Source organism: Siphateles boraxobius, unplaced genomic scaffold (genome assembly GCF_051911475.1).
Source record: "Siphateles boraxobius isolate OS27281-9 unplaced genomic scaffold, OSU_SipBor_1 41, whole genome shotgun sequence".
Lineage (NCBI taxonomy): Eukaryota > Metazoa > Chordata > Actinopteri > Cypriniformes > Leuciscidae > Siphateles > Siphateles boraxobius.
The window spans coordinates 38,773,622-38,790,978 of NW_027509042.1; the positions used below are offsets into that span (position 1 = coordinate 38,773,622).

At 35.9% G+C, this 17,357-nt stretch overlaps 1 protein-coding gene across 1 annotated transcript in view; it reads right to left on the minus strand.

Moving 5' to 3' along the window:
- kalrnb (kalirin RhoGEF kinase b) overlaps positions 1-12,408 on the minus strand; it is an 82,156-nt gene extending 69,748 nt beyond the window's left edge. The window contains exon 1 of the mRNA XM_077199552.1: positions 11,723-12,408. Within this exon, the coding sequence (XP_077055667.1) occupies positions 11,723-11,792 (70 nt within the window). The 5' untranslated portion in view covers positions 11,793-12,408. The remainder of the gene's footprint in view (positions 1-11,722) is intronic.
- Positions 12,409-17,357: the final 4,949 nt, after the last annotated feature.

Genomic DNA, 17,357 nt, shown 5'->3' on the forward strand with positions numbered 1-17,357 from the left:
TGATATTGTAATATGATCACAATTTAAAATAGCTGCTTTCTATTTTGATATCATAAAAATGAAAATGGAAAGTAAAATGAAAATGGGAAGTTACTTTTAAGTAATGCATTAAATATTCAGTTTCTCCCTATACAAGTAACTAATTGTGTTAGTTACTTTTTATGGACAGTAATGCTTTTTGTTACTTTTGCATTTCTATTTCTCACCTGGGCTGGGCTTGCTTGCTTGTTGCTTTTTAAACAAATCTGTTTTTGCCAAATGTAAAAGCCCTTTCACACCAACAGTGAAATTACACAGTTGAAGAAAGTTTTTACTTCAGGAATAAAACAAAAAACTGAAACTGTAATGTTTATCTAAATTCATTTTTGCTTATGTGGTTTATTTGGATCATCAAAGGTCAGGAGCAAAGACATTGAGACAGTGAGATTAATTACATAAAGTATATTTGCCTAATTTAACAAGTTTAATTACTGCATGTTTGTGTAATATCTGAGTTTGCATTTCACTGGTTTTATTCATTTTGAGGAATACTGAATCTGTTTTTGTGCAAGTGAGATGATAAAATGCCTGCTCACATTTAGTCTAGAACTACAATAAGCATCATGTTCACACAGCGCACAACGCCTCTGCACCTTACGCACTATTTCTCTCAACATGGGGACAGGAGAGGTGTCAGTCTATGGGGAAACAAAGTAGCTTGTGTTAGTTATTTGAAAAAGTAATTCAGATATTTTGTTGTCAATTTAAAAGTAATTTGTTACTTTACATGTTACTTGAAAAAGTAATGATTAGGTAGCTCACGTTGCGTTACCATCAACACTGGTTATGGAAAGCTGGATTTTCAGCATCATTACTCCAGTCTTCAGTGTCACATGATCCTTCATAAATCATTTTAATGTGATGATTTGATACTCAAGAAACATTTCCTATTATTGTTCTAAATTTTGAAAACAGTTGGGCTGCTTAATATTGTTCCTTAAGTAAATGAAATAGAAATATTTTGTAACATTATGTCTTTACTGTCAGTTTTGGTAAATTTTTTGCATCCTGCTGAACAAAAGAATTAACTTATTTCTTTAACAAAAAAAATCTTACTGACCCCAAACTTTTAAACCATAATGTATCTGATCATAAACATACATTTGTGGTTTTAAAGGAATATCGCACCCAAAAATTTAAATTCTGTCATTACTGACTCAACCTTACACCGTAAAAACTAATTAGTTCAGTTTACTTAATTAAATTGTACAAACTCGTTGCCTTAATTTAAGTAAGCATAAATTAATTACATCAAGTTCTTCTTACTTATTCTATTTAAGTTTTGTCAACTTAATTCTATCTGTGATCTGAGGAAGTGTACTCCCAGAGTGCATTGCGGCATGAATAAATTAATTGCTTTGTTTTACCAATTTTGGCTTTATTTAACCATTAAAATTGTATTTGCTATCGTTATTGGTGTTATACTGACAAGAGACAGCAAATAAAATTGCAATGGTCTAATTAATTAAATTAATTAAAAAAAATTTGTTACCATTGTTGTGGTTTGCCGGCTGAATGTCGAAGTCTGTGTGTGACTCAAGCAAAATTGCAAGATATTGTCACAAATATAGAGGGATTATATCAACCCAATTAAAAGTTTATGCCATAAGTCTTTGCAATTAAAATGTAAAAAGATCATTATTAAACATGATAGTCATGTTATACATCATAAATACATTCATTAAGAACATGTAAATAATTTAAGTATAAATACTGTATATATAATATTTATTACTTCACTTCCTTTGAAATCAAATAACTGTGATTTCATGTTGCATCGCTGCATCAATTGGAAGAAAATCAGAATGATATAAATGAAGTTCCAAGTGCCCAACCAAATGGAACACTAATCACAATAATGATGAGGAATTTTAGGTTGATTTTAGGAAATCAACATGAATGTATGAAGTCAACTTATGTGACGTTCTCCCAAAATGTTTAGTTGTATTGACAATAACATTCAAGATGACTGGAAAATGAGCGTATGCAACTAAGAAGAATGATGACTGCAGAAGTGGAAGAAATTAGTGAAAGTCTATTAAGAATTGCCCCGCATCAAAAACCATTTGTCCCGCCTGCTTTTAATTTTTTGTTATTTTTTTGCTTTTGCAAAATGGTACTCAAACCAGTCAAGTAATGTTTAATAGGGTTTTCTGAGTAATGAAGGCATAGCATGCAAACAGTACAGATTACTAATTTTTTTAAGTAAGTTCAACACATTGTCGGAGATTAAGTAAAGTTAACTAAACAATAGTTAGTAAGAACAATGTTAGATTTTACAGTTCCTGACTTTTTATGGAACTCAAACATTTTTGATTAATGTTTTGGCCAATATAATGAAGTTAATGAGGACTGAGGCTAACAAGCTCCTGAAAGATAATGTTTGGGAAAAAAAGAATGCCTTTGATCACAAAAATATCAACAAAAAAACAAAAAAAAAGTATTGCAAAAAAAATGGTCCATGCAACTATATATTCCAAGTGTTCTAAAGCCATTGAGTTAATTGATCAGTTCACAGATCAGGACATTTGTGTCCCACAGAAAAAAAGAAAGCCATACTGGTTTGGAAAAACATGAAAGTGAGAAAATGATTCACATTTCACATTTTTGGGTGAACTAAAACATGAAACTGACATCGAATGTCAGAATTAACAATCCAAGTTAAATACACTTCATCAAACCAAAGTACACCAAAATAAATCAAAAATGTTTCTAATACAGAATAATTGTATTTTAAAATCTCTATTCTCAAGTGGGAAAAAAAATATTGGTTGTTATCTGTATTTAGGAAAGATGTGTTTGCATCTGCAAAGATGTGTTTGAAAAGGTCTTGACAAAAAAACTTGCAGTATTTATTTGCAGCCCCATATGAGTAATACCTTGCTAACCTTGCTAGGTTAATTGTTTAAATAAAAAAAAGAAATTGCAAAGCTGCATCTTGACTCGATTTATATCCTTAATAGCATGTCAGACTATTAAATGATGTCAAAAAGTCGAGACAGGACCCAACGTCAAAATTTCTGTGTCCACCACTCTAGTTCATCCAAAACAAACAAGAAAACACACACAAAGTACTAAATACCGGAATTATCCTTTAATGCCATACATTAACATCAAATGTGCCCAGAATCAGATTATATAATATTTTTGGATTTTAAAGTGTGCCTACTGTACGTGAATGTTTTTTGGCCTAGTATTGCCCACAACATCTTGCACAACAAAAGAGGCTCTGTTCCAAAACCTACTGAGCTGCCTCACTGCCTACTGTGAAACTGTTTCTAAAGCAGCATCCAAGCTGAGATGTGACTGATTTGTAATGCTCTGCATAGATAGGAACACTGTACACCACACAAAAAAGCAAAGTAGACTCTGCTCACAATTGATTTCAATGGAGCTTGACATTAGCATATTGCTAAGCTAAAATGTTAGAGCATAATTTTTTGTTCACATTTTTATTACCACTGAATTATTCAGTAATTAATACTTTTCAGTATATTTTTTTCACATGTATTCAGTTTTTCAGAATGCATTGCAATTCATTGCGTTCTCTTTCAACCTTTTCAATTGCAGAAAAAGGGCATTTTTAAAAATCAGTTACAGATTGCATGAATCTAAAAGTTATGCAATAATGAATTTAGTTACATGCTAAGATAGATAACTAGATAGTCCATAGAAACGAGATGCAATTGTATTGCACGTATGTCTTTCATACATACTCATCAGTACTTTTTCATCATCAGCAAGTACTTGTGCATAATGTAAAAATGCAAATTGGGATGCAGCTAATTATTAAACTTGATCGACCATGTTGTTTTAAAATTAAACTTTGAAGCACCTAAACATATGCAAAACATATTGCTGTATTACAGCATTTGAGACGGTTTCTTTATTTTGCACACAACAAAAAACAGACTAGTGTTCATAAAGTAGAAAATGCTGGATCGTTGTTTTAGCCAGCACTACCAGAGACCGTTGCAAGTTTTGTGGATACTGACAGCTTTGTAACATCTAAGACGTCAGATGAAAGGACATGAAATTATCCACTGCATACCAAGTCCTGTATCCATATTTCATAAGGATGCTATGCATGCATTGTTTCCTGCATGTTTTATGAGTGAGTACACTGGGGTACATATTGTATAGGTTTAAGCATGCATGTGATGCAGACTAACTCATTTTACTTAAAAAAAAAGAATCACGATTAAAACATAGAGCAGGAAACATCACCCATACAATCTGACGAGAGGGTTGTGATATGAAGCTTGTGAATTTCCCATGTTACAGGATCAGGGTGTATCCACATAAACAGCAACACAACGCTCATAGAAGAACCAGGAAATAGCCAGCTCTTTGCAATTACTAAATGAAACCAATCCTGCTAAAAAGTTGCCAAATGGCCCCACAGGATCGAATCCTGCCAAGGGCGCCAAGAACAGTGACAAGGCCAGTAAAGCTACGTTTATGGCCCTTACAGTCCTGGGAAGTCAGAAAACAATGGCTGGCTCTGGCTGAGGTTTGGTGTTAGTATTAACTATTGTGTAAGTCTAAGCTGTGAAATCAGAAACTGGTCCCAGTCCAATAACACTGGCCCGTGATCTCATATAACCCAGTTTTATAGGTGCCCGGCTATTCAGGGGAATGTAGGTTTGAATGAGGCAAGGGGGCTATTTTCAGAAGAGTTGCTTTGCGCTTAGAAATACTATCACAAATGGACTACAAGACTAAAAAAACGATTACTTGTAACACCTCATCAAATATCAAATAAATGAAAATCAACTACAAAAAAACTAAAAACTTGGTGAGCAGAAGAGATGAACAGCCTTAATATTTTAAGATGAATCGCATTCCAACAAATATCTAAAAATAATCTCTAAAACACTTCTGTAAATCACACTCTCACTAAAGCCTGTGATTCAAAGCAGAAATGTGTAATGTGATAAGACAGTCTGATAGCGTCTGATAATATCTTTTAATGGCTTTGAAATATTACATAGATATACAACAATGGTGTGAGGTGGGCCTCTGAAATGAAGTCCCATGGGTTTGGCTTTTTTTAGTCCAATGTACATTCATGTTCCAAACAGTTTTTTGGTTAACGACATGTGGAATAGAATCTACCTTACATTATCAACAATCAACCATTTCTATTTTTTTTTATTTTTTTAGTATAGAGAATTAGGAGTTACATCACAATGTTTTCACTCCGCGTTGCATTTTGGGAAGTGTGAATTTGGGAATCTTGGTGTGATGCAAATAATGATGCCTGGCATTGTTATTTAGTCTCTCCCGATAGAGCCCCTTTCCTTTCGCTTCCTCCTCCATTTCCCAAGAAACTGCGGCGTATCGCGAAATGCAAACAAATATCAAGCTGCTCTCTCTCTGACGCTATTTCTCTCGGTCTCACTGTCGAAGAAACCATGGCAACAGATAGCCTATCCTTCCAAGATGGTGGCGCCTTTCCGAAATGCAACGCGGAGTGAAACGCGTGACGTCACATTCTTTTTAATAAAAGGATAGTTTACCCAAAAATGAAAATCTTGTCATCATTTACTCGCCCTCATATCGTTCCAAACCCATAAGACTTTGTTTAATCTTTGAAACACAAATCTGTCCCTCCATTCATAGGGAATATGAATTTGTTCATAATCAAAATTAGAAGATCCAAAAAGGTCATAAAGGTGTCCTAAAACAAATCCATCAATCGAGCAGTTTAATCCAAGACTTGTGAAGAGATACGATCACTTTATTTGATGAACAGATATAATTTAGTTATTTATAATTTAATTATTTAATTTTATTTACTTCCATTCACACATACATAGAGCACATCACATATGGCAAACACAGAAGCTCAAAAGTGCATGTGATGCACGAGAACCAATGAGGTTTGTTCAAACGTGAAGCAGGCACAAGCTTCCGTATTTACCATGTGTGAAAAGTATTGTATGTTTATATGTAAATAAAAGCTTAAATTAAAGTCACCATGAAATTAAAATGGATAATTCTTATACTGCAGTGTTTATTACAAATGGTTTATCTTTGCACTAGTACGCATCATTATTATTATTTTTTTCATGCTTCCCTTGTATTCTTAAATTAAAATAACTTTCCCTCCCTTTTGCAGCGACATCTCTGATGTGCTTACTGGCACGAGGACGGGACAACCTGTCACTCACATGACCAATAGCAAATCACAACCATCCAATAATCCAATAAATTCCCAATGGACAAAATCAAGTCCCACCCTAAAGTTTTTCTAGTTCGAGAAGTCATTCTGCTTTTATATACGTCACAATATGAGAGAAAAGTATATCGGAACTTCCGTTTCAATGCAACTAAATATTTATTCAAACCACGTCACTAGAAGTATTATTGGATTATATCCATCAGGGCAAACTCAGTGGCACTTTTTTATTAGAATACTTTTACTTACTGTCATTTGTCATCACTGCACCATTTGAGACGTTTCCTGTAGAAAATCTTGATGGGATTTCAAGATTGGGACTCCCATCAAGATATTCTACAGAAAACGATTCAATTGGTGCAGTGATGACAAATGACAGTAAGTAAAAGTATTCTAATAAAAAAGTGCCACTGAGTTTGCCCTGATGGATATAATCCAAAAATACTTCTGAAATTGATTTCGTCCTGGCCAACATAATCACTGAATGTAGCTATTCTGCTCAGAGAACTCCAGTCCTGAGCAGGAATCTTGGCAACAGTTGCTACAGCAACTCCTCTGGCCCTCTACGAGGAGAATGGCCTGCTGAGGATGAAGTGTGTGGCGGTAAGTTTGCCTCTCTGAAGACCAAATTTTAAGCACAGTCATCTTCTGAGTGGAACGGGTGTTGAGAGCAACTCTTGCATCTTGTAAAATCCATATGTTCAGGGATTACAGAAAGCTAAATCCTAATAATACAAGATAGGTTGCGGTTTTGATCTAGTTGCACTTTTTCAAATCAGTGCTCAGTGAAATATGTTCAGTAAGCAGGTAATTTCTTTTCTTTTATCTTAACTCTAGTAATTATTTACTGTGCTGTTAATTTTTCCGTTGTTCAATTTCTTTTCAATGAATTATGTTCAATGTCCAACATTGTTATATGACCCCAAGGTCATCTCATTATCAAGTTCCAACAGATTTCCCGGAAGACGACATCTTATCTCCACTAATTTTCATACTTGTGTACTATTGCACTCGTGGAAGAGGAGACACGCTTTCTAGTTCAATGTGTGATGACACATCCAGAGGAAGCTGCATGACAAGTTTTCAAGTTCAAGTTCCCAAGTTTTTTTCTGGTTGACTGGCCACAACCTCAACAATCTCCACAAAACACATTCAAAAGCAAAACATCCTGGATTTCATTCCAAAATAAAAGAAACTACAATTACTCATTTACTGAGGTCACTAGTCAACAAAATTTGACATGGTGTGATTAGTGGACATTTCTATGTAAACAGACAAAATATTCACTTAGAGGATGAAAAAATCCCATGGAGTTCAATATCTAGAAACCCAAAGATTATAGGGAATAGGATGTGAGCTCTTTTTGACTCAGTCTAGTAAGCAACCACCTTGAAACACCCTAGCCACGACCATAAAGTCCCTAATGCCTGCTAAAGACTGTGAGATTTCGGCAATCTTATAAGATCACACTTATATAACAAATCACACTATACAACATGGATCAAATAAACTTGGATACGACATGTATGTAGACTGTACGATGATGACACCTATTGAACCGACACAAGTTAGGTGTAGAAGAATAAAACATCATTAGCATGCGCAAGTGGTAAACAAATAGACCAAGATAAATCGCACTTTGGCAATTGTGGTTTTTACGTGCGCTGAAAAAAAGAGGAGGAAGCGGAAGAGGAGAATATGGATGCAGTCATGGCTAGGGAAAAGAGGCCAACTTGGCATGCCAATCTTACAAATGGAGCTTGAGGTGATAGTTTTGTTTTAGAGCCATTTCATGTTGCTTTTTTATTGGCTAGTCAGCAGATGTAGGTCATAGCAGCAAACACACTGTGAGATGATCATGCTAAATTTCTGACACAGTCAGAAAATGATCACAGGCTATCTTTGGTTGCAAGAACGTGACAATTGGAAAAATGGAAAAATGTTTCAGATATTGCAGGATAGCATAAATATTGAACTCATGTATACATTTTAATTTACCAATGTACTTGAAGTACCAGTATCACCACCATGATAATACAGTTGGTACAAGAGTAAGCCACATGATGAATCAAAATTCAGCGTAAGTGGTCTGTCTACAAAACATGGCCAATACTCACACATGGTCAAATACCGTCAGGGTAACACACAACACTAAAATAACGCAATAAACATTAACTAAATAATGTAAAATGTTACACAAAACATTTTAATTATTAATTATATGTTATTTATGGCAAAATTGTCTATATCAAATATTATTAGTAATTTACAGTAAAATGACATACAATGCAATGTTAAACCATTTTACTGTAAGGTAGTGTCATGATCCCAGCCTGTGTTCCCCTGTCTTGTGTGAACTTTTATATAATTTCATGTTCTGTGCCATTTATATTAGTCCTTTTGTTGATTGGTTCCCCATTATATAAGACTTGATTGTTCCCAGGTGTGTCTTATGTTGTTAGCCTTTGTGTATTTATACCCCTGCGTTTTCTGTGTTCTTTGTCATGTCTTGTCCTACTTGGCTGCATGTTGGTGCGACTCAGTTTTGTTTCTGATGATTTATTCTGTTCTGTTCCTGGTTCTTGACTGTGTGTTTTTATTAATAAAACCAACTGCATTTTGGTCCCTCTTGTCTTTTTTGAGTTCTCCATCATTACAGGTAGCTTGCAAATAAACCAATCAACAGGTTTTTACTGTATCATTTTTACAGGGTTTCTTTTCCTGGAAATAAATACAAAAACGTTTTCAAGTGCAGCTGTTACATTTTGACAGTTTTTAAACTGAATGGTGCCCAACAGGAAATGGAAATACTCTTTATCTATGAACTTTGAATGTATGAACATATTATAAGAGCAGTCATAAATTCAACAGCTGTTTGCTTCACAGTACAAAATTTGTTTCTTTAAAATCTGGGTGTTGGAGCAAAGAATTTATTTCACAACAATCCGTGAGCATTTGTTCACTGGCAAATCTCAAACTTTAAATGTCAAAAAAATATATGGGTTATACTTTCTGCAAAAAGTAAGTTATGCAAAGCATAAACCACCAGAAGCATAATATCCATTTAAAGGATTAGGAATCATTACGTAATCATTGCATTGAGAGATAAATATCGTCCTCACACATGACCACACAAACACATAGGCTTACGAGTCCTATGATACTTTCTAAAAAATATATTTTTGACTATGATTTCAATGGCCCATATTATCAGAAAGGAGACTGTGGTTTTACCACATAACAGACAAGCGTAACATTTTGGCCATAGCCTAAGCAAGAGAAACCCACAAGCTAAGCAGCTTAAAATTATTCCAGCTATAATACACAAGGGACCTTCTTGGTTTTTAGGCCAACTCTCTGTCAACCCCAGTTACTCTGGGCATTGACCATATTCAATTACTTTGAAATAAATCAACTTATTTGCCAATTTAATTCCAAATAGCACCTATTTTTTTGCATTATGTTCATCTATCTATCTATCTATCTATCTATCTATCTATCTATCTATCTATCTATCTATCTATCTATCTATCTATCTATCTATCTAATCAATTCGACTCATGTAAGGTAATGAGATTATTAATGTTCATAAACCAACATCCAGTCTCTGTTACATTCTGCCTCCCTCTTACACCTCAAACAAGATGAGCATCTGCAGGGATGCTGTGCATGAACGAGACGCTCATCCCCACACAGTGCTTGTGATCTCCCACATTGGCACAGCAGTGTCTGTCTCTGCTGCCCTCTCACAGTGTCTGACATCCTTGCGGACAAGGGACAACCTGATTCCCAGACGACCAATCCTGTGCATGATTATCCCACCCAGTGTGATCACGTTAATCCGATGAAGAGACCAGAAATACAGGCACTATTAGACTATGAATATGTTGGATAACAGCACAGGGGGTGTGGGAGGGACGTGCCGGAGAATCTTCATCATAGGAGGAATCACAGGGTGAAGACAAACCGAATTTGCTCTGCACACCTCCTGCTAAATTAGATATCAGAGAGACAGACTGACAGTATAGTCTCGAGGGCTACTGAGCAACTTAAGGCTTTTGAGTCAAAAGTCCTATTACACGAATGCCTCATTCTAGCAGTGGTTTTGTATGTTGCTTTGAAACCAAAACCTTTGTTTTACAGTTTAAAATGTGCTGAAAAGCCTATAATATGCTATTTAAAAGCAGCTTCTTATCGTGACAATTTTGCTCAAATAATTTCAACTGCAACTGGGGCATACAATCACAAATGTGGGTTAAATTAACTGTATATTTTTACCTGTCCAACAATGATGAAAATTATCAATAGCAAGACTTTGAGGCATGAATAAATATAATAAGTCCACTCTGAGAAATATTCACAGGGGAGAAAAGTGTGACCACTAGCCCCAGAGTCCCCTATATTCTACACAAACACTCATCCACATATGGTAAGCCAGCTATGATCATATAATAATGATCTAAATTGTAAAATGACAAAAGTATCGGCATGATGTGCAGACACTGATGTCACTGTATGGAGTTCACATAAACAAACTCTGTCTGTGGCACATAAGGTAGATGTGAACCACACATAACATTTGTATACAGAAAACAGCATGTGCACACCATATATGAGGGCATACGCACACATGACATACATAAATACATGTTCACATTCCAACACAGAGCTTTGCATATAGAGAACATACAATGTACGTGCATTATTGGCTTATGTTGTCAGGCAAATCAGAAGTGGGTCAGTTTTAAGGGTTACAGTTCATGCTCTGGTAAGTGTCTAGTAAATAAAAGTGAATAAAATCACTGAACCACAACTGGTGGAGGTGTCAGGGTTGACATTAGCAAGGGGTTGGCTGGATGCAGAAGAGCAGATGCCCTTCTTTACTCTCTCCAAGCCAGAAATCGCTTCCCATTCCTACATTAAAGAACCTTTCTGTTTCTCGTGTAAAGGAAGTACAGTACTGAGACTATATGCTGTTTGTGTGAATCAACAGGCTTCAGGCACTGAAACATGAATCAATGTCACGACCGACAAAAGGCTGAGCCACTCCCGCGCCCGCCGCGGCGCCGCGCTGCGCGATCCCCGGCGCGTCCGGAGGTGATCGTAACGTAATTAGAGAATGTGTTGAAGGTGTGAGGAAAAAGTGACAGGTGAAGAAGTAGCCTATTTGCAGGGGGATTCCTTGCTCTTGTGCACAATAACCCAGACACACAATATAAGGGCGTTGAACGTGCCAATAAAAAGCACTGCTATATCACACTCTGGCTTTTGAGGAATAAGGCAGTTCTATCACACATATGCATTGCAGGCTCTACAATGTATGCAATGTGATGTAAAGCGTGTGATGAATATCCAACCCTCTAAATGCAATTCAGACAGCTTCTATCCTGTTTAACTCAGTAATGCAACCTCAAGGTGTATGCACGGATGGATGCACCTATAGTAAAATAAACTCATTGACATCCATTGTAACAAAAGCATAGGCTATAATAAAACTACCTGTTTTGAAAAAAGGCTCCGTATCTGCATCGTTCGGTCCTTCCTCAGCCGCCTCGGCAGAATTCATCATTGCAGAATATGTTTCCACGGGTGATGATTATGATGATGGTCAGATTTTACACCTACGGATCTTTGTAATCTATGTGTGAAGAACACTAGAGCGCGTGGCCGTCTCCATTGGTGAACGCTCGTAGTAGTGAATGATGATGATGATGATGATGCCGGAGGTTCTGCGCTCAGCGATACTTTATCCAGCGCTCCTCCGGGCGCTATTGTTTAAAGCCTCCCCGCCTCTGCAAGACAACTGCTGGCTGGGGGAACCCCGATTGAGAGAGAGGGAGAGAGAGAGAGAGAGAGAGAGAGAGAGAGAGTCGTAAAAAAGCGCGTGCAATGTTAATGCAGGTCTTTTAAAATCCCTTATTCATTCTTTCCTCCTCCACCCGTAGTATATTCCTCCATTCGTTCGATGTCTCGGACAACCCAGTGGATATAATGGCAGCGCTCCACTACACTGACCGAACGAACAGCAATTTGCCTCCCACGATGGGCTCCCACTATTAAAGATGAAACAATGCAGCTAATATAACGACTGTTGTGATGCTAGATATGTATATAGCCTATACAATCGTTCGCGCGAGGGAGGTTCTTTATTGTAGTGCAGCCAGTCTGGAGAACTGGACCAATCTGTCCTCCTGATGCGTTCAAGCGCTTCCTAATAATGGGGTGTGTGTATATTTTTCAAGAGGCCGGAGAACCCCTACCATCACCATACGGTCCTTTTAAAGGGATGCTTACTAATTAGAATCAATGAATCGCGGTCTTTTAGGACGCCTTTATCATTGGAACATTCTTTAGATTAAAACTTTTTCTTTGCAGAATATCATTTAATATTATTCTAAAACTAATATTGGTCATGTTATTCTTGTATATCAGTACAACAGTATGCTTTTGCTTTATATATTATATTATATTTTAAATAAGAATTCATATTTTAAATAATAATTTATATTGAATTATGTTGCATTTTAGAAAAAAAAACCCGCCAGTTCATTTGTACTTTTAGATAAACGAAAATGGTTGCAAACAGAAACCAAAACTTCATGGTCTGTAACACATATATGAGTGGAGCGGAGCCAAGATGTCCCCTCTCAGCTCAAAGCGAGCGCGTTCTGTAATCACTCTCCAGCTCTAACTCCACTCCAGGTTTTCCATTTCCCACTCTCTGCTGGCTGTTGACTGAGAGAAACCCTGATAAGCAAGCGAGAAAAACGAAAAGTTATAACCTTCGTTCTATGACAAAATAACAACAACAAAAAAACAGCAACGGAAAAACCCCACCAGTCTGTTTAAAATGAGCAATCACAACTCTAAAAAATAAGATAAAAAATAATTATTCTGCGCAAACAAACGTCCGAGTGTGTACCTGGAATGACAGCCAGCCAATCAAATTGGAGGACCGGAACTAACCTGTCAGCCTAAGGTTAAAAAACAAAGATTAGTAATGATTAGTAAAGTAGTGCATCAGTGTATTTTGTTAGAGATTCTCAGTATGGTCTTAGTATAATTGTAACAATATTATTTTGTTTGGTGAGAATTTGTCATCGGCACTAGGCCTATAGCCTACTCTCAATAACCACCCGAATGAGAATGTTTATTTAGAAATCAAAAGTATGATTGAAAGTGGGCACAATTGTGTTGTTTCTGGAAGTTAAATAGCCTTGTCGACTCTAACCAGGAAATTGAGTCCTTCCTGTGATTCAGATTTTGCACATGGGTGAATTCAAAATCTGCGAAAACAAATGATTGTATACTTAATAATTGTATTGCCACAGTATGACTTGCGGATTTGGAGGATAACTTAAAATTGGAAGTATGACCAACATACGAATTTTCACCGAAAATGTCAAGCAAAGAAACAAGTAACATCCACTATGATCTATGATTCTGACCAACTAAGGGGGGTGGGCGATTGCAGTAAATCACGCTGATTAAATCTAACGATTGTTTATCATATCGTCAAACCGTGCAAATTATACTTTGTTCTCAAAATGTTAATGTTAACAACGTCAGCATTGCGTGACTACATTTAATGCCCTTCAGATATTTATCCTTGTTTTCGCATGGGCCCGGTTGCAGTCTCTTTTTTTCTGCAGCTACTCCGAAGTACGAAGTCTTTTACATTTTACAACGGGTGAATCTCTAGATGTCACTGGTGATTGTTGTTTAAACCTTTCTGGATCCGCCATCAAATCGATAAGTTTAATTATATCAAGTGGGGTGAATTGCCCTAATGTGGGACATTTTTTGCACTTCAGACTTCTGTGACATATTGCGATGTGTAACCAAAACATTATATCCACACCCAAAACCTTTTTAAAAAGCCCAGTATGTTTCCTAATCAAATCAAAAGAGAAAAATCAGATAACCCATTCATAAGAGAAATTATAGACATATTAGTGCTCTTATTGCAAGTGAGAAAATCTGCAGCTTCCTAATGTGGGACAGTTGTGTTCCCAATATGGGACACTGAAAAATCTATGATAAAAGACCAAAAATCACATTACATGTAGAAAAGTATACCGTAATCTTATTTTAGATTCTTTTTAAAATCTTAGTTAGTAATTGTCTTGGTTATGAATGGATGAAACATGTAAAATAACAAAATTTGTAGTTATATTATCCATTTCCAGTAAGCCAGTTCCACAATCCATAAACAAGACCATTATATCAGTTATAGTGATGAATTTCTAAAACACCTAACAAATAAACAGAGAAACTTTGGACCAAAATAATTTGGTATAATTACAACAAAAAAATAAATGTACAATTGTTTCTGTTTCCTCTTTACAAAAACAGCATAATGGAGAAACCCCTTCTTTAAACTAACTGATAAAATCATTACATGGATAATATCTATTTATTATTTTAAAAGTGAGTTTCTTTGACTTATTTATTAGGAATTACATATTTATTCATATCTGACCACAGAATCTGAAAAGGGGTAATGAAAATCCTGTTTCCATTTCATCAATGCCTTGGGTGAAACATTTTTTTCTTTAGTTAAGATTTGTCTTATATAAACATTATTAATATTTGTATTAAAATTAAAACAAAAAAAATTAAACCTTGCCCCACCACACATTTTTGACTCATTAAAGTACTGTCCCACATTAGGCTGATCATGCTGTATCGGATTTGGAAACCACATTCCCTAATGTGGGACACTAGGAAATTTGATAAAATATAAAATATATAGTTAATACACATAAAGTTACACTATTTTTTGATGGACAAACATTTCATAAGCATATTAGGCTAAAAAAGTAGCAGGATTGCTTTGTTTAAAATCTATTTAACTCCTTAACATCAAAATTTGTTAAAACTATGTCATTAACCTTCATATGGTTTTCACACAAGGTGGCTGCGTCCGAAAGCGCATACTCTCTTGAGTAGGTACTTATTTTGAATTTGAGTAATTGCTTCAGGGCTGCTAAAAAAGTATTTTCTATATAGAATTTCTATATTTTCATATGCACACCATAACTCGCTGGTAGTAATAGGTCATCCAGGTACTTTTTTGCCTACTCTTTTATCAGTACTGTGATTTTGGAAGTATGGCGTTTGCCACATACTGTTTTTCGTCTACTATATAGTAGGGAAGTATGCGATTTCGGAAACAGCTGGTGTCTCCTGTTTGATGATTGCTCCACCCTCAAATATGATTGGACATTTGAGAGGTCATGTGATTTTGATCACATGACACCACAGCTTTGTCTAACCCATAGTTTCACTGTCATTCATGTATTTATGGGGGACCTACAAACACTAGACCTTAGGTGTCCCACATTAGGGCAATTCACCCTGCTGTGAGAAAAGGCTATAAATCTCCACCTCCAACATCCTCACACGCAATATAGCCTACTAGCCGAGACTGCTTCTTTATGTGTACAGATGTGACGTAATGACGCAAAGACATGCTCGAATTTCCCGTAAAAATCCACCAGTACCACTGGAATTAAAAACATTATTACAAGCTTACCGTTTTGAATCGAGCTAATGCAAGCAGATCGTTTTGAACTCTGGCTGGTTATGTTCTTGCTCAATTTTGTTTTGGATAATTTTTAACCCAAAAAATGTATTGAATGCAGCTTTAAATTCAATGACTGAGAAATGTTTTCTTAGAGAGACTGAGGCTAGAAAAAGGATGGTGAAATGCCGCCCTCTTGAGGAAATGTGTTGTCATGGCCTCATCTTCTTAGATACAAAGATACATTGGCTTCAGTTATTCAGTATTTTGTCTGAAACAGCCATTGAATTCAACAAAGCACGCAGTGTTTTAGTAGAAAGCATTTATTTGTATAATTTTGCTATTTATTTAAATCAATCTGACTGGAAATTGTTTATTCTTGTTTATAAATGTCTTACAGCAAAGCAGGTGATCATCCCTCCCAAAGGATGTCATCAAATCCTAGCTGGAGAACAACACTGAGTGGGCAGCGCTGTGAGGATCAAAACGAACAGCTTCATCACTTTGTGTAGATTTATTTAACCTGCTGAGAAAGCAGAATAAAAATCTATACAAGTCATCAAACATTCATAAGGATTAATTTAAATTCTTGAGGTACTTTAGAGAGCACTGGTCCAGGGAAACCCCAGTGCACCATTTCTGATTTTGTGAATCTCAAACCTGAACATTTCACATCTGTGCATGTACAGGTGATCATATTATAGACCGAATTTATGGTATACATAAAATTCAATACTTTGTGTAAGTGATGATTGTCTGCAAAATGCTATTGTTGTTAATGGCTTTTGTTTTTATAAAGACATTCAGAAATGCCATGGCTCATGTATGTTTTATGCTGAACAACGATCAGCTCACCTACATGTTTGCCATTTGAGATGTTCTGTGACCTCTGACCTGTACATCTGTCAGTCGACAGAGAGGTTTCACAGACTCAGGATGACATGGCACTCTTTTACCTGGATGCATGGGAATTATACATTTTCATTTCAGATATCTGTTTCTTATTTTATTATAGACTATCTCTCATTTTAAACACAAAAAGTAAAAAAGTGTATTTTACAGATTTCAACGAAAGTTTATAGATAACAGATTATAAACAAGCTAACTATATACGTATGAACCTGAACCCTGACTCAATATATTTGTCAACATAAATCGATTTATCTCTAATTTCTTTCATCACAGGAAGGCATATAATGGCATGATGAGGTGTCTGATTTCATCAGTAGTCCTAAGTGTGTTTGGGATGAGCATTTAATGGGATAACGAGAGGAAGAGAACAGACTGAAACCTCATCTACCCATTTCCCAGGAGCCTATAAACACCCCAGTCAAAAATAGCATTCAGGGTTTTCGCCTTTCTTGCTGTGACTCAAGACTGGATGTAATGTAGGGTATTCTTTCTGCTCTGATATGTGGTCAGCAGTATTAAATCAAAATAAACTGTAGACCACCACTTATTGTGACTGATTTAATTTCAGTAGAATTGAAGAAAACTACTTGAGCTAATTATATTTACTATTGACAAATAAAATCATTATACATATGCCTACATACATACAATTATACATAGCCTACATACATACAAAGCAGCAAATTCTAAATAAAA